Below are 18,430 nucleotides of genomic sequence, written 5' to 3' on the forward strand. Positions count from 1 at the left end.
TGTGAGCTCATACATAAGAAAGAGAGATTGATTGCAAGATGTGCTCGAAGGAGCTCAGTTTTTCATTTCTTAAAACCTCGAAGTCTGGCTTTATCAAAAATTAAAACAAAAAAAAAAGTAGATAGACAATTATGATCCCTTGAAGTGGTTAACGATTTCCTTTTATTGTTAATATTGTTGGATGAATACATGCCCAATTTTTGGGAGGTGCAAGTCTGTGAGTTTTTAATTTTTCGAACCATGAAGCATCAATATGATTGGGAGTTTGGGTTTAATCTTAGAATTAAAACATATATATCTAAAAGCATAATATATATATAAAAGGTGGTACAAAGGATGGTATAGTGTAATTCATTAATCATTACTAAGAAAGGAGCCACATAGCTTGCTATTAAAGTGTCTTGGTGGTTACACTAAGGTTATACTAGAGGGAAAAAATATGGAACAAAGATTACATCATAGATGGCTCTACGTGTGTAAGGTGATTAGTGGGCAACGTCTGAGCTTATAGGTGCAGCCCCCTCATGCTTTGGCACATATTCCTGCGAGCAAAATCAAGACAAAAAAAAAATGAAGTCGCAAATAATATTAGATTAAATTTCCACTTGCTTAAATCCAACCCTAAATTTAACATTGCCCAACAGGTCATAAAATTCAACAATGCCCACCTACAATAATTCTATACTCTGACAAAATTCATAAACCTGATCTTGAACAGAGTAGGATTCCCAGTGCTTGAGCCATAGTCTTAGCTTGTTAAGCAACAAAGGTGACCAACAATGGCATGGTGATATAATAGGACTGACAGAGACTCTCTTGTGGTAATGTTTCACAGTTACTTGCATGAGTATTTTGATCATTCTCAGGCTATATTTTTGGGGACTATCTACTAAGTTGAAACCATTTATGCAGGATATCTGATTAAGACTTCCTTGCTTGTATTAGGCCCACACAATATGTGAGTTGGTCTCATGATTTATCAGATTGAGCCCACACAAAGAGGTTGTCTGCGGGCACACTTACTGTGTGTTGGGGTTTCCTTTGCACAGCTGCATTTTTTTTTATAGAAATACTTTATTAACACAGAAATTTCACATAACAATGGACTTGTGACCTTTCTATCCCTCCTCAATAGGGCAGCCTGGGTTACCCCCTACCCAGGAATATTCAGAGCTTGGTGGCCGGCTGCAGATCGTTCCAGGTGGCCCATGTATATCGGAAGGTAAACTTGGCAGCAGACTAGGACGTTGCCTCTTTTGCTGCTCACCACTCAGAAGAGGTTTTATGGATAGGGACTGACTTCGCTCTCCCACCCTTATGTACTCTTATTTATTTAGATTCTGATAGTAGAACTCATCTATTACCGTAGTACCAAAAAAAAAAAAGAAAAAAAGAAGGGCCTGCAGGGTGCTGGACAAAAAGTTGTTACTCTGCTCTTTCATTTATTTATTTTTCATCATATACATTAAATATGCGATATTATATTTTTCCTTTTATTTAATTGAAATATCAACTTGCAGACATTGCACTCCATGTTGGGGAAGTGTAAGATTCTGACTATATTGCTTTAAAAAAAAAAAATTGTGTTCTATCGATCATTGGCTACATGGGAACTAAGTAAAAAATTGCATCATAAACTAAAATGGATGATTATTTAACTAAAACACCCTTCTGCTCAACCACACTAGCTGGTTTTGAGTCATGTATTGCGACCATAAGTTATTCCACATCACACGATTCAAACTGCTGAGTGGATTAATTTATAGTCAATGCCTTTGTTCTTTTCCTTTCTACATGAAAAGTTAACCAGCAATTAATGAACATTATGTTAGGAAAATAGATCAGTAATTACTTCTTGCATGCAATTATCAACAGATAAACCAAAGTGCTTGTTAGAGAGAGAAGATAGAGAGAGCATTTTCAGACCTCGAGTTTGGACAATAATTCATGGGCAGTTTGTGCAGAGATGATAATATGACGAGCGGCGGCAGCGATGAATCCTTCATCAACAGCTTTATCAATGAAAGACAGTAGGGAGTTGTAGTACCCATCGACATTCAACAAACCAACCTGGTATAAATTATAAATTTTAGGTCAAGAAGTGAAGATGATCTTATATCTCCATTCCATTGTTCTTTTAGCTACATTCCATGTGAAGGACTTGGAGATGGTTAAAACAAGTTAAAGGTTTAATCATGGTGTATATGTTACGTGGCATACCGGCTTGTCATGGATCCCCAGCTGAGCCCAAGTGATCACCTCAAGGAGTTCTTCTAAGGTTCCGTACCCACCTATAGTCCCAATCCACACAAAGAAATATTTGTTATATTATACATGAATGCCGTAGGGTAATCTTGAATGTTTGCATACTTTTTAAGCACAAGCAATATGATAGTCTTGTCTTCTTCTTTTCTTTTTTTTTTGGTTGGGGTGGGGGTGGGGATGAATCTATGTCAGTAGAGAACAAAAGTGGGGGCACCACATAACATTTGGAAGAAATAATGCTAAAATTATTTGGATGAAAGACACATGGAGTTGCCATTCTTTGAGCCTAAAACATTCTTAAAGTGCGGTGCAACTGCAAGGACCACTACAAAAGAAAGAATATTTTCCGACGCTTTTTGCTCATGTATTATGTAACATTGAACAATATAAACTTACCTCCCTTTCAAAGCCATTAATTATTAATTAGTGCCGCCGTACTTAATCTGAAGAGAGTTACCTACGGTCACTAATATTGGCATAAAAATGATAGGAATGGACAAATAACACATAAATCGAAAGCTATGTGGATCCTCGGACATATATGAAATGGAAGAATGATGTACCAACTTTTTTTTATGGACGTAACTATAATTAACATTACTTGAGGTAAGATCAGTTGTCATGCCGAGTCACGCTGAGCTGGTTTTGATAGGGACCGAGCAAAGAACATTTTTGCAACTGTTCATTTCAATAATGCTATGGGGCTCCTGTTGATGTGGTAATATGACATGCTACTCAAGCATGCACCATGTTAGTGCGAAGAACTATGACCATGTTAATGTATGGAATTTTGGTATTCCATGCATGGTACCATAATTAAATACATTTTGCACTAGTTGGAGCAACTTTGATTACATAAGCCTGCTCAGTTTTAATTAATGTAGGAGTCCCTAACTGTGAGTTGGATCGCACATCTAATGTACCAAAGAAGCCCCAATAAAGGAGCAGATCACAAGGAGATTATTGCACAGGTAATGAGCGAACTTTTGTTTTAGACACCTAAAATTGTCACACATTATGATGGCAAACTAGGATGCATGCATGGGGCTTGGTACGCATACCAGGGAGTGCAATGAAAGCATCAGCTTGCCGTGCCATCTCGGCCTTCCTTTGGTGCATGCCGGAGACGGCTCTCACCTCTCCTACTGTGTCTCCTGTTATCTGATTTTATTTTATTTTTTTTTCACCAGAATCCTTCCATTGTCAACCTCTAGCCATTGGTTTTAATAAGGACATTATATATGACTCTACTTTTGCATCCAAGAAAAAAAATAAGTAAAAGAGAGACAAAAATATTTACCATACCTCTCTTCGCATTAGCGTCCTGGGAATTACCCTGCATTATAACATCGAAAAGAAATAGTTTTCAAAGATTTAGTTTAGATAAACAGATAGATGAAAGACAGACCCTATGACATGGCGGCCACCATCATGGACGGCATGTGAGACAAGACCCATGAGACCAACACTTCCTCCACCGTAGACCAAATCTATGCTCCTCTCCACCTGATACCATTTGTAAACAGGAGAACAATTCACACACAAGCTACTTAGAAACTGAAAGGCAGCTTCAACTCATATGAAGACTTTGTCTTGAAAAAACCAACTCCAATATCCCTTCGACCATAGAAGAGAAGATATATATATATATATATATGGTGGAAGGGAGAGGGAGAGATGGATGTGGATCCTTTGGTGCATGCATAAGGTCAACAAAAAGAGAGAGGAAAGGAATGAGAGGGGAAGTGATGACCAATTCGTTGCCAAGCTGAATGGCTGCGAGCTGGTAGCTGGTCTTCTTCCCGGGGCTACTCCCACAGAAGACGCACACTCGTCTGAACCGCGAGGGTGATCTCTTTGAGCTTATCGTGATCACCTGGGCTTGTCTTTGGGCATCCATATCTGGTCTACTCTATACTAGAGGAAACAAGGCTATGGTCTATGGATCCTAACAACTTCTAAGGTAAGAGAACTTTTCCTGTTCTTGCAGGTTTCCATTGCGAGGTGGGAGAGGAGGGCTTTATAAATCCGTTGAGCAGCCTAGAGAAATAGGGTTTATTTCTTCTTTTTTTTCTTTGTCTAGGACCAGCAGTGTATCCACCGTTGGATCATCACCAACAGATCTCAAAGCACTCCAAACTCAATATTCATCTGCCTGCACAGATCTACAAGCAATCAGTGGATGATCCAACAGCAGATTCATATTAAAGAAGGTGAATCTTTCTTTCGTGCCGAACATACACCCTCAACCCCTTGAGTAACATCTCGAGAGGAAAGTGGCTGTCTTTTTTTTTTTTTTTTTCGGCTACCATCACTTATTGCAACCCTAGTTTAGTTTGGAAGTATGAAAATTTTCAAAGGCAGCATGCAATAGAAATATAGGATACACGACGATAGGTAGCTTTCTACCAGGTGCCTCTACCCTCTTAAAGTCTAGGTAAGATGGAGATTTGTCGATCGGTGCTTGTTTCTCATTATTGGATAGATAACTTTGGTATATATCATTTATTTTATTTTCAAGGAGATTCTCGAGAAATATGTCAACAGATACAAGTTGGAGAACCAAGAAAAATGAATAAGCGGGCCCCCACTCATCGAACTTTTTATCCAAACATGAACCTCAAATTATGGAGCACATTCTTTGGCTTTGGTTCCTAAAGCCTCCCTTCATTCTAGCTAATTGTGATTCTCTTCCACTCAAAAGATGTTTCTATTTGGAGTTTTAGTAGCCATAGTCAAACCAAAAGTCATGCATCCAACCTATCACTTTGTCACTTTTTGGTTAGTTGCTGATTTTATAATGATTCTCTAGCTAATTAAATACTCTACATCATGAGAGAGTTCGAAGAAGAGTCAGGTTGAGGAGGGTTAGTGGTGCCCTACCTTCGTATGACGACGGTCATGTGTCAAAGAGAAGTGCATGCGACATGTCCTTGGCATGAAGTAATCAATATGGTTTAAGAACCTTGTATCAATAATCAAGTCTACCTTGCATTATAAATCAAACCATGGGCAGTCGGTTCTCATCGTAGAATTTGCGGCGCGCGGGGGAGGGTATGATGTGGATGTGCTAGTCATATCTTGCACATCTTAGGTGTATATCTTTCGTGCGAAAGAAGGATTCACCTTTTCTTTTCACTTCTTTGCATGAATCAAGCATAGGATTATGCAATGGTCAACATTTCGAGATCTATGCAAATAGATGAATGAAAGAGTTCAGAGTGCATAGAGATTCACGCAGGATGCGATCCAATGGTCAATATCACGAAAGAAAATCAATTATTCTTTCGCACAAAACATACAACGTTGAAAATACAGTCCGAACCCATCTTGCTCTTTAGCTTACAAACAGTCAATAGAAAAGAAAAAAAAAGAGGATATACCAAGAAATATGTCGGAATGCACCTCGACATATGGTCAAAGTTTTCTAGATGACTGAAATCTTAAACTATACAGGTAAATGAAGTTACAACTTACGAGGGAAACTTGTCTAAGATTCCAGGAGGAAAATAAACTTTAGTGTAAAATATTGTATATGATCATATCATTAGGCAAAATAGGTTCATCAAACTATTGATAGTTATATTACTCAAAAATAGAGAAGTTAATGAACGCATAACAGAGTGTGGCCTCATATCCCAAAATAAAATTGACGTGGCTTTGCATGCCAAGGCGGTGGCGGAAGCAATTTTAGTGAGACATAGCCATGCACACATGCACGTCCCCACACGTACGTGCAAAGCCGAAAATGGAGCGGTGGGTAGGCAAAAGGTGGCGAGGAAGTTTCGTCATTCGTGGCCACTGAATCGCCTTTGAAGTCGGCAACCGACCCGACCCAACCCAATAATAAAATTCCCTTCACAGATATTAAGAATTATACCGTAAACTATGAAGACACCGATTTTGACTTTTGAGGTGATGATGCGACAATTTAAAAATTGGATGTGATGCTTGAAATTTGGGCACCCGGGGGGGGGGGGGGACAGCATCCAATTTATTATGTCCGGGCTCAATCCATGCACCGACTGCATTGGGCTGGCATCCACTAATTTTTCCCTCAGATGGCTCTTAGTAGAGGGGATAAGTTTGAGAGAAACATCCCTTGTGTTATAGAAAGGATAGGCTATTCGTTGCAATAAATCTTCTTTTGGTGTTTGATTGAAGGAATAAGTGGAGAGTATAAACAAATATATTTTGATTTTTGCAGTTACCCAGACTTTATCATAAGAATAAAATTGTCCTTCCATCTCTTTACATGTTTGAAGAGTGGATGTATAGGAGCGAAATAGTAATTGAAGGGGATAAGCTTCATCTATTCGTGAGATAGCTCTATTGTACTAAAATAATGGAATAGAATTTTCTCTCTCTTTCTCTTGGGTTTTTTCGCACTTATCCAAATAAGGCTATTGTTGAGGCGGTTTGAGGTTCTTGGACGTTTGGAGAGCGCGGAATATCACCGAGATTTGTTGCGGAATATGCTCGAGTGCAGGCGGCGGAGATCAGCCCCACCCCTTCTTCAGATGGACCTTTGATAGCTCGGGATACCTGTGGTTTCCTCTCTGCTCAGGCAGCCCCTCAGATGGTGTTCTTTACCTGGAAGCCCTCACCTTCGAGCTTCCTCAAGGTCAATTTTGATGGGTCAATACTCGATGGAGGTGCGCGGGGAGGTGCGGGCTTTGTTATACGAGACCCGCAGTCCAGGGTAGTGGCAGCGGGCGGCTGCCAGTTGTTCGACATGTCGGTTTTCGGGGCGGAGTTGCAGGCGGCCTGGGCAGATCTTTGATATGCACGGCTGGTGCTGCAGGCTAGTTTAGTTATCTTGGAGGGCGATTCGGTCATGGTGATCAGGTGGATTCAGGGGGTCCGAGAAGCAAGAGCACGGATCACCCCTGATCCGAAATATAGGGGTGATGACGAGGGATGGGGTGGCCTTTCAGGCCAAGCATGTATTTAGAGAAGCCAACGGAGCAGCGACTGGGTGGCTGCCTATGTACTCACCGCTCAAAATACACCCTATGGTCAGGAGAGGGGGAGTTGCCCCGGACACTCCACGAGCTTGTGTTTTTTGATTTTATTGCGTGTATTCATACACGCATTATATGAAGAACCCGCCAAAGCAAAAAAAAAAAATGCGGCAACGTTTGGATAGGGAATAAGTGGGAGGATAGCAACCTTTTTCCTGTAGAGCAGCATAAGATAACAGCATGATGCATGGAGTAGATTGATGCCACAACTCTCACTCTCTCATTCTTCCTCTTTTCTCAGGCTACACTAAATTAAGGAAACACCAAAGGTATTTTTAAATATAGCAACATATGGGTGGGATGTGTGATTCCTACTCAAATTCAAAAACTAATATCCACTAAAAGATAAGACTTGATAACTACTAAAGGATAAGAATAACTATTCTAAAAGAAATAACTAAGTAAAATAAAACTAGAAATAGAATCTTAAAGTCATTAAAACTAATGACCAACTAAACTAGAATCTTAATAAGATTAGGACTTGGAAATGAATCTCAACACCTGATCCTACCTAATGGATTTTAGAGCTGACTATGTAGGGTTATTCCATACTTTTATTGCCTCAGGGGATATTCCTCCCACTTGAGTCATTAAGTCAATTTTATAGGGAGGAGTTGGATAGGCTTTCTCCGTCCTATGGAATAGCCAATTATCATATTATCCCTCCACTTTTCTTGTCCATGCTTCAATATGTAAAAAAATAGGATGAGAATTTTATCCTTATGATAGAGTCCACATCATCAAAAATCCAATACATACTAAAAACGCTCTACTCCGTCCTCTTCGTCCCTTTCACTTGTTTCTCCATCGAAAAACGCTCTATCCCTTTAGTTTTACTATGTCCTAATAACGTTTGCTTATTCCCTCAAAATCTATTCTGCAACCAAACATAGCAAATAGCTAACCAACCCCAATTTTTGAGCTCAGCAAATCATTGATCGACATGATTGTTAGCATGGCCCTTTTTTTTATCTTGGAGCTTATTATATTGGACAATGGTAAAAAAAATTTTTGAGAAACTAAAATGGTAAGGTTCATCAAAATTCGTATCGAATCTATTGTGAAGGCATGACTCAAATCTAGGCCATTGATACCCAGCTTCCATTGGCATGCCAACCGAACAAGTTGGCACCCTTGATGATGATAAAAATATAGGCTAGCCAAAGAACTGAAAATTCCAACTTATTCTTAAAGAGTAATACTAATTTGAGTCCAAGGGTACATGCCATAATGCATTTGCAATTTAGTATGGTCCAATGACCATAGTACGCAGTCTGACAAGTATAACATGTTAGATCCTCATCAATACAAAAGCACCATATCACAAGGTCATATGATGGAGTCCAATCAATTCTACTAGAAATTGTGAGCATGCTCTTGATTGGCTGGCTGATCCGAACTCTCTCTCGGCTTCTTTCTCTGTCAATCATATATATGAGACTACTATTATTACTACTATTACTATTAGTTGGTAGGTGCATACCTTTTTTTTTATTTTTTTTGCTACAGTGGAATACCAACATGGAACTCATGTGGACTAATGTCATATTGTAGATCATGCGCAAGATGAGAGCTATAGATAAGAGTGAGAGAAACCCATAGCCATACCATGGGACCCTCTCATTTATCATCCCTTGACTCCACTAGTATTTGTTTCTCGTTCCCTAACCCTTGTGGTTGTGATGGGCTTAGGTTTATAATTTCCTCTCTGACAAGGTGCCATTCGTAGGCTGTTTCACCATTTGGACCACCTTACCTCTCTCTCTCTCTCTCTCTCTCTCTCTCTCTAGGTTAGCGAGCTTTTTATCTTCCATTGCTGTCTTATTTCTTCAGTTGTGCCCATGGAGTTGGGATGGATGGCTGGTGGAGCCATGTCAAACAGTTGCTTGAGAACTCCATTTCCTTCGACTTGTACTCCATAGGTTGCTTGGCCACGATGCCCATCCATTTGGAAGCATAGTGGTCGGTATCCTATTATTGTACGACTTCATTCTTTTGGGGAGTAGGTGGAGTTAATATGTCACCATGATGGTAAAATGGCAAGGAGTAAAAGCTTTTCCAGTGTACGAAAATCCAAAGGTCTGCAAGAATAAAGAGAAGGCAGTAAATGACCTCGTGCATGAACCTATCAAGAGAATCAATGAATAGTGCCCATTAATTATTAGTTATAGTTGGATCAGAAAGATATACGCTCATGGACTGTTGAGACAGTGGGAACAGAAGCATGGGGCAAAGTTGGCACGAGCCATGGGACTGTTTGATGGTGTCAGGAGCCTTGAGATACATAGAACTTAGAAGAACCAGTAATCTAGACGTATTAGGTTCCTTACTAGGTCACCAGTGCATTGGATCGCATAATGACCACTAGATGGATTGGAAGAAAGAGGATGAAATACTTTGAGAGCCGATGCTAAAACTATTTTATTAATAAAATTTGCAGCAAAACCAGCTTACTTCAAACACCAGAAATGGGGTGAGGATCAGATCTACACACTGTCATCAAAATCTGCATGACGTACAATCGCATTCATGGAATGATTCGGAAGAACCATTACACTGGTGAAAAAACCTACACAAGCCGGCCGAGAGTAAGATAAGGCACTTCAAAAATCATGATGCAGATCCATGTAAATAGGTAAATAACCAAGGGTATCCGTCCATATCTCTCACCGATCGAGCACGTTGGAGGCATAGGAAGATGCCTTCATCCAGAATCTCTCACAGAAAAACATAAGCAAGCATCATCCATCCTAAGCCCTCACAAAATATACATCCAGCTCATGTGAGCATTGAAGGCTGCCATCCTCCATCCAATAATCCAAAATGTAGATCCATCAATAGAAGAACAAAGATTACTGATCATCATATGTAGGATTGTATCTTGGTCCAGGAACCTGTGTGAGAGAGTCCTCCCTCCTATGGTACACTCAGGGATTATCATATGTAGCTTTTGTACTCTTTAATAAACATCATATGCAGCCTCATGTCTCTTTTTTTCAGTATAGAAGTAGTCTGATGTCTCTATTCACCAATTAACATAGAGACACATGACAAATAAACATACAGAAACAAATAAGATTACTTTTCTGAGGCTTGTTTCAGCTTTGAACATAGGGCTAAGCATTCCCAGAAATCAAGCACTTCTATGAGTTGGCTTGGAACTTGTCTCCTAAATTAGAGGTTTTGTCTTGTAATCAAAGGAATCTTAAAATTACCTTTATAATGCAGGTGGTGCAATGGGCATAGGTGCAATGACCCTGAAGATTTTATATGTTCTTTCTGAATGAGTTGTTCATCACTCTATGATAACATTCAAGCACTGGCATGCTGTTTGCTGAAATTGTGCATGAAGCATATAATTCAACAGTAGTGAAAACTGGAAGGTAGATTGTTTCTTGTTCTTGCTTTACAAATCTTTTTTTCCAGTAGAATTCAAAACTATGCATAACAACTGCAATTTTATCAAATGTGCCTGGACATTTTATTGCATAGCAATTGGCCAACTGCTCATTCCAATGAAAGCTTAAACATATAAATTAAGGACGGGCAAGTGGAGGCCCTTGAGTAATCTGTATTTTAAGGGCCTATTTGCTGGCAGAATTTTACACGAGGACTGAGGACAGTGTTTAGCTTTCAGGGATCATTTGTCATCCCAGGGATAGCACTTCATATTATGTATCAGCAGGCTTGATGGAAACGAGTTCGGCGATAATGTTGCTATCAAATCACTACCAAGCCAATATGAAATGCATTTGACCAGACAAACAAGAATGTGGCATTGCATGGTTGTTACCCATTCTGCTTAATGAGTTCAAATGTATGATCCACATCCTCCTTGGTGCGCAATAGAATTTGGCCTTCATTAAAACATTAACTCCATCTCGGATAACACCCTCTCCACTAAAGATCAAAACCATTCGCCAAAACCTATTAACCATAACTTCACCAAATGTCCCGGTAATGCATGCATCACTCAAGACCAAACGTAGGTTGAACTAAAAGATGTCATGGATTATATTAGTAACTATAGAACAAATTACTCATCTTTTAGGCAAGACCGTAGATGAATAATCCGGGTAATGACCATTTCGGAGTGACACAAGATCCAAAGCTCATCAGCAATATAAAACAACCAAGCAGCTACGGTGAAAGAGCACCCTGATGGACGATGTGTATGCCATCATGAATCAGTACAATCCTTTACGCATAACTATGTGAAACCCCTTGCCTCACAAAGACACTGATTTATCCACATAATATGGCCTCCAAGTTTCGTGCAGCCCCACCAATCTTTCAAAAAATCCACCTGGGACATGAAAAGTAGGTATTACAAATGGCACTGCAGAAAAGAGCCTTTTGTTTCAAACTTGTTCATTATATGACAAAAGCCAACTATGAAATTGCAAAAGCAGCATGATTTATATTTTTATTTCATGGTAAAATGCTGCTCGAGTAGTCTGGTCCACTCAAGTTGAATGAGACATGATAGAAGTATGCCTACAGTAAATATATATATATATATAAAGAATATTTTCACATTGACATGATATTACACTGCAAAATAATTTTCTAAATTAACACAAACTATTCTCATGCCACTGCTTAAGGATGCAAATGCTGGAAATAACTTGCATAACAGAATCAGTTATACCATATAAAGCAAAGATCCAGTCACGAGTAGCATTAATAGTTCTATGCCCGTAGTGGACTACAGAAGTGTGTATGACAAACCTGATGTAAATGTTAAAATCAGCTGAATGATCAGTATACTTGCGTATCATGATTACTACCCAAGGGCACCTGAAGATGATATCTTATTTCAGACAGCCACAACATTGGGAAGCTATGCTTGCAGAAGACTTGCTCTCCTCCTTTGCAACCATGTTGTGCTAAAAGTTCATATATTACATCCTGTTTTGAGAACCACGGACCGGCCTTGACCTTGGAACTATAATAGGTCTACAACAGACAAGAAAAATCAGCAACTCCATGATGAATAATCCTGTACTGATCCAGATATACACGGTCCTCCTCCAGTTCCATATCAACCGCTTAAAAAGAGGAAGTTCTGACTCAAGTTTTAAAGATGCAGCATAAATCTCAGGGATACCAGCACCAGGCCTGTACTCTGCCCTTTGTTCAAGAATGACCCTTATGCATACAGTAGGTTCACTTCCTTCTGTAAAGCCTGTCATTTTTACTCTGAGAATCTGCAATTCTGAAGAATAGCCTGCTAGTAGAGAACCACTTTTGAGAAAAGTCTCTATTAAGTGAATATGAGAGCTCTTGAACCGTAGCATGCATGGCTGGCTTGAACCAGCCATGACTTTGCCATCTGCTGAGAGAAACTCTGCCCTGACCTTACCTTAGCAAAACCACACATCAGTGGTCAAAGAGCATTAACATAATAACAAACATGACAAAAGTGGAAAAAAAAAACTAGTGAGACATAAAACAAGATGTTTCTAACTATTTGCAAGTCTGAGCTGCCAGTACTGATATTTTGCATCTAAACCATTTGTACTAATTAATAGTCACGATCAATCAGCAAGCAGTAAATCATAAATAAAAATCACAGGGGAAAACACTATGAAATATAGGAGGCACAATATGAGGAAGCAAAAGCATTAGTTACACTACTGATTATCCCTTTCCTCATTGATATTGTATCAGCCAAGCGAATACTCCGCTTGGTAAAAAAAAATTGAAACCCAGAACATAACACAGGATGACGTAAGGCAACATCTGTCCAAGCCAATGAAAAACAAGCTGCATTTATTTCTTAGAGGCTCATTATAATATTTTAATTCTCATGGAGAGATACTATGCCAATTCATTTGTAAGGACTTACGTATGAATGTCGAGTCACACAATGGTTATATGCTAGGAAGATCTTGAATACTTATACAGGTCCAAGGAGCCCAAATAACAACTTTTGGCAAGCTATTTTTAGATGAAATCCTGAGTCATTACAAATGGTAACAGAGCAGATCCGGCCCACGGCCTATGTGTGACTAGTGGATACTACAACATGAGTCATTTTAGAGTTGACCACCGGCAAATTTTAGTATTTTTTACTGGATTTGGACTCTTAGTTTGGCAAGAATGCTAGGGCTTAAACATGAAAAATATGCGAGGACCCATGCATGTGTGTATTTAATTCTATATCAGTTGTGGGTTGGAAAGATCTTGAATACTTACATAGGGCCAACGAACCTAAATAATAATTTCTAGCTAGCTATTTTTGGTAATGCCCATGGTCGTTATATCAGCCACTACAATTCTAAATTAAGATTAAAGTAAAGGTTTGCCTCATTTTAAATTACCACCTCGTTTTAAATTGCAATCCTCTTTTAAATATCTCCATCGCATTCATGTTTAGGTTGCCATTTTTCATAAGATTTTGCTCACCGTATTTCCCCATTGTTTTGTGCAGTTCAAATTTTGACATAGCATCGATCAGCATAAAGTGTCTTGTGATGTGACAATGGTGAAGACATGGAGATAGAGTAAATGCAAGTTGCATGGCTAAAAAAGGAAATTATCAAGACTTGTAGACAAGGTGCACAAAGGAGAAAGTTCAATATAATATACGCCAACCTCTGTAGCATCGCTCCACGACTACCACATCAGATGATGATAGAAAGAGACTGGTTGATCAAAATAATTCAGAACTTAATCTGGGTTTAAGCCTTAAGGTTGATGTACCTCTAAAATGGTACAATAAGGGTTAGAGTATATATCGTAATTTTCACTGCTTAATCTGAAATCACAACTAGCTGTCTCGAGATATTCCAAATTTTTCTTCGCCCAATCTTGAGGGAATCAAACATAAACATACTACAATCTCTCAATGAGTGCCTTTCCACCAAAACTACCAATCAATAATTATCTAGGTACATCTGTAATAACCATAAAAAAAATTAGCAATAAAGTAACTCTCATCAGTTTAATAAAAACATTTGCAATGGCACCATTGCTGGTGCAACTCTTAGTCGCTTAGCAACAGAGCCTTCTATAGCACTGCCAGACCTTGAATTAGTTGCACATTTTCCTCTTGTTTAAACACTGTTGAAGACAGTTTCTGATGCATAATAAAGTTCATCCAGAGGACTAACTGGTAATTTTAGTCTTGTTTTCATATGTAACATGGATATCATCTACTGAAGTGCTTATTCGACTGCTGATGACAAAGAGCAGGTTGCACTTGTCGGTATTGACCTTTCGTTGTGATTCTTGACATTGGACCACAGCTTCTGCACAATGGTTTGCATTTCTAAGAAATAAAGAATCTTAATGAATGGGGATTCTTGTAATACACTTTGAGTAATTCATCTAAGATCACTACTATTGGCTAAAGAGATTGTTACAAGGACTGTCACATTTGTCAATAATTAATGATAAATAAGAGCAAGAGGTACTTCTATGTTGCCTCCTCTACTTTTATTTCTGCCCTTTTTTTCATGGCAGCCAGAAGGTGAAACAGTGGTTACAAACACCTCATTCCATATCAACTCTTCTAAGTTCTGAGGGTATTATGTCCTCTTCTGTTTGATTATTTGTTCCCTTAAGTTTACTACTCATGGTAAGATAAATCTTCTCATAGTTCTCTAATAAGATACCTCCTGTGAAAAATATTGATTGATAAATTTATAAACTAAATGTATTTATGTACATATATACATACATATGTATATAAGAGCATTTTCATTGATAGAATAGATGAGAAGCATGGCAATCTTGGTAAAAGAGAATTTATATGTTGGACAGCAAAGTGACAGGGGAAACTGATTGAGCTTTGTTGCCAGTGTATTCATTGGTCAATCCTTGAGCCAATGATTATCAAGAACGAGGAGCAACAATAGGGGGCGTTTGGTAACCCCAACAGGATCACCACGGTGATCTAAGATCCCCGGTGATCCGAATGATGGGGTGATTTGATCCTCCGTGATCTAAGATCAATATGTTTGGTAAGTCATGGTCCAGTGATTAAAAATTTTCGGGTATCCATGAGTAACTTGTTTGGTATGGTATGGAGATTCAAGATCACCGACCACATAATACCACAAATACCTATGATATATCTTAGATGAATTTTTTATGTGTTTTTAGTTCTCATGAATAAAAAATGTAAGTTAATATGCTAATTCCTATAATAGCTCCATAATTCTGTCACATATTCTACTTTTAATAGTCCTTATCATATATTTATTAATCATATAAAATATATTATAATAAAATATAAATATATTTATCAATATATTAATTAATAATATATTCTATAAAATATATTTATTACTCCTATAAATTATTAATCTTATAAAAATATGTTATTTTTCATTATATAATTAATATTTTTATTTAACATTGATATAATATTGATGGTATATTAATATATCAATTTTTCTGCTAAATTGAGGGGGTATTTCTGTCTTTAATTTTCAACCCAGGATCACTGCCCTGAGGTGATCTTGGATTTTCGACCTCAAGGATGGGTATCCCATCACCGAGTTGGGCGGTGATTTGAGGAGTGGAGGTGATTTAGGATCACCGCCACGTAGAATCACCGTGGTGCAACCAAACACGGTGATCTCATCACCTCCATCCACATCACTCTTGATCCTGGGAGGATCATCCCATACCAAACGCCCACTAAGTGCATGTTTCTCTTCCGTCCTTTATTCTTTCAATGGTTTCCCTCCCATTAATATACCTCTTCGCTCTTTGATTTCTAAGCACTTAAAATCCATCCCGGTACAATGTCTAAAGTACGCCGTATTTGCAAATCTCTAGAATATCCAAAAATATACTAATAAGAATATAAGATCATTATTTCAACACCAATTTGAATCATATAGAATAAAGGGAACTAACAATTAGACAAAGAAAGAGGCAGATAACAGAGTAACATACCTGGAACATGCCAAGTTTCCGATTGTAGTCGGATTCTGGCAAAGTCAATGAGATGATCAGCCGCAGCTTGTGATTTGGCGGCACCAACCGCCAACCCCCAGATTTCCAAGCTCCAGTCTTTCCACCAGAACCCAAGCCACCATTACAAGACCCTATCGGCACGAAAGCATCCGGAGTCGGCTTCGTGTAATCAAAATTCAATTCCTCCATCATCTGGAGCGGCTCCTCGACAACTCTGCCCATGAACAGGCTCCCACCTAAGAATGATGCCATCAAGAGCCCAGACAGGACCAGACAGACATAGAACGACCAGAAGCACCCCCAAGCCAACCTCGCCACCAACTTCCCCGCCCCTTGCTGGCTCCCAAGACTCTCGGACACCAAGGGGCTAACTTTCTCCACTAAATCCTTCCATACCCTCAAAACCCTCTCTTTTATCGCATCTCTCGCCCGTCTTAGGGTGCCGAAAGGATTGGTCAGAAGCAAGAAAGAGCAATGCATCAACCAAATAGGAAACGTGATGGACCTAGTCAGCAAACCGAGTTGAAAAAAAACAGCTTTGATCACAAAACCGGCAAGGGACACCAGGATGCCCTGCGGCTGAGATCCGGCATCGACCGGCGGCGGTTCTCCGACACGAGCACGGCTCGCGGCTGGCGATCCGACCGAAATTTCCGGACGCTGGTCTCTTGCCGTGCTAATTTGATCCGAAGGAAGAGTGGATCTCGAATCATCCGGCTTCTCCCAAGCCTCTTGGTCTTTTAACGCGAGGAGAATCTTGCTCCGGCTTTCTCTGATGCTGGTGATGCCCGAGAGGGAATCGGATCCGGAGGAGTCCTTGGGGCCTGAGGCGGCGATCCGCCGGGATGGCGGCCGCCGGCGGCGGGGGGCGGCGGGGGAGTGGGGGGTGATCTCGTCGCCGGGGCGGTTGGAGATGGATTCGAGAGAGGGGGCGGGAGGAGGGTCGAGTGTTTCTTCGGGCGGGAAGGCGTCGAGGGCGTCGAAGAAGGTATAGCTCGTTGAGTCGCCGTCGAGCTCCGTCTCGTCCATGAGAGGAGAAGTCGAAGAAGGGAGGAGGGAAGATAGAAGGAATAAGGAGGTGGGAATAGGGCGCGGCAGTTCATCGGACCAGGAGAGAGTCGGAATAAACTGGCGACTCGCGGGATGCGGGATTTGGGAACGGGAATAACGGGGTTAAGCTGACGCCTCGGACGGGACGTTTCGTTTTTTTTTTTTACCAAAAAAAGAATTATTTTATTTTTAATAAAAATAAAAATTTATGTAAATAAATGATAAATATTAGAAGAAGTGCTTGAGCTTTTAATTTTTTAGTTAACAGCTACATAGAGAACTAAAAATACGCAAATGGAATATAGGATAAGAAGAGGAATTGTGAGGATATCTACCGAATAAAAAAAAATAGGTCGAAAAACATAGACGATCAACATGCCTTTCATAACGTACACGTGTCTTTTTCTTTTATTTTTTTAAAAAATTAAATATATTTAACAAATAAGAAATGCTGAGGGAAGGGCTTGAATCTTTGATATTATGGCTAACAATCAAGTACTCAAATTATATTAAGAGATTTTGTGTTATATAGTAAAATAGATTTGCTAGGGATTTGCTAGAGCCTAAGTTAGAACTTGGCCTGTCTAGAGTCCCTTCAAAATTAGAAGTGGAAAAGAAATATAGTTAGATTGGACCATTTAATGATTTGATGCATAAAAATAATAGGATCTCCATAGCATGAGGATAAATACGCAACTGCATATCAGCCTAATTAGTCATTGCATGGAAGACAAGCAGATTACAATTTGATGCCATATCATGCAATGATTAGTATATGGAAACTTTTGAAGCTTATGAGCCAAGACTCATACTAACTTGTGTTTATTAAGATCATAAAAAATACAAAAACCTCACAGGCTCCACATGGATATTGGATTTTCGAGTCAAGTGCGGATTAAAGATAAACTAATTGAAATATTTTGAGTTCTTATATGAATTTAGTAATACCCTCTTGTACTCAACAATTGCTTGGTATATACAACATAAATCATATTATTTTTTTCTTATTTGTCTTGTTTGTAAAATATATTAAAATCTCAAACTTGACTCCCACCACTATTGTCCTTTCCTTTTTTTTATTTTTTTGATAACACAAAGAGCAAAACAGTAAATATCACCATAAAAAAACCAAAGCAAGACAAAATCCATGAGCATCA

The 18,430-nt window shown here is 39.2% G+C and overlaps 2 protein-coding genes across 2 annotated transcripts; both read right to left on the minus strand.

Moving 5' to 3' along the window:
- Window positions 1-1,909: 1,909 nt before the first annotated feature.
- Window positions 1,910-4,239, minus strand: LOC103714076 (cytokinin riboside 5'-monophosphate phosphoribohydrolase LOG3-like). Its single transcript, XM_008801210.4, has 6 exons — window positions 4,019-4,239; window positions 3,674-3,771; window positions 3,571-3,601; window positions 3,327-3,426; window positions 2,221-2,291; window positions 1,910-2,070 (listed from the first exon to the last, which is right to left on the minus strand). Exons 1-6 carry the CDS (start codon window positions 4,163-4,165, stop codon window positions 1,921-1,923), a joined length of 597 nt encoding a protein of 198 aa, XP_008799432.2. The 5' UTR covers window positions 4,166-4,239; the 3' UTR covers window positions 1,910-1,920.
- Window positions 4,240-10,712: 6,473 nt separating this feature from the next.
- LOC103714057 (seipin-2-like) lies at window positions 10,713-17,369 on the minus strand. Its single transcript, XM_008801189.4, has 3 exons — window positions 16,203-17,369; window positions 12,021-12,649; window positions 10,713-11,595 (listed from the first exon to the last, which is right to left on the minus strand). The coding sequence occupies exons 1-2, from the start codon at window positions 17,250-17,252 to the stop codon at window positions 12,194-12,196; spliced, it is 1,506 nt and encodes a 501-aa protein (XP_008799411.1). The 5' UTR covers window positions 17,253-17,369; the 3' UTR covers window positions 10,713-11,595; window positions 12,021-12,193.
- Window positions 17,370-18,430: the final 1,061 nt, after the last annotated feature.

This window comes from Phoenix dactylifera, chromosome 18 (genome assembly GCF_009389715.1).
Source record: "Phoenix dactylifera cultivar Barhee BC4 chromosome 18, palm_55x_up_171113_PBpolish2nd_filt_p, whole genome shotgun sequence".
Classification (NCBI taxonomy): Eukaryota; Viridiplantae; Streptophyta; class Magnoliopsida; order Arecales; family Arecaceae; genus Phoenix; species Phoenix dactylifera.

What these genes read in the sequence shown, in the direction of transcription:
- LOC103714076 (XM_008801210.4), bottom strand. Translation starts at nt 4,165, where the DNA reads ATGGATGCCCAAAGACAAGCCCAGGTGATCACGATAAGCTCAAAGAGA. An exon ending in GGTGGCCGCCATGTCATAGG is followed by an intron (nt 3,602 to 3,673) that starts GTCTGTCTTTCA and finishes GTTATAATGCAG; the next exon opens with GGTAATTCCCAGGACGCTAA. An exon ending in GGACGCTAATGCGAAGAGAG is followed by an intron (nt 3,427 to 3,570) that starts GTATGGTAAATA and finishes AAATAAAATCAG; the next exon opens with ATAACAGGAGACACAGTAGG.
- LOC103714057 (XM_008801189.4), bottom strand. Translation starts at nt 17,252, where the DNA reads ATGGACGAGACGGAGCTCGACGGCGACTCAACGAGCTATACCTTCTTC. An exon ending in GGAAACTTGGCATGTTCCAG is followed by an intron (nt 12,650 to 16,202) that starts GTATGTTACTCT and finishes TGCTAAGGTAAG; the next exon opens with GTCAGGGCAGAGTTTCTCTC.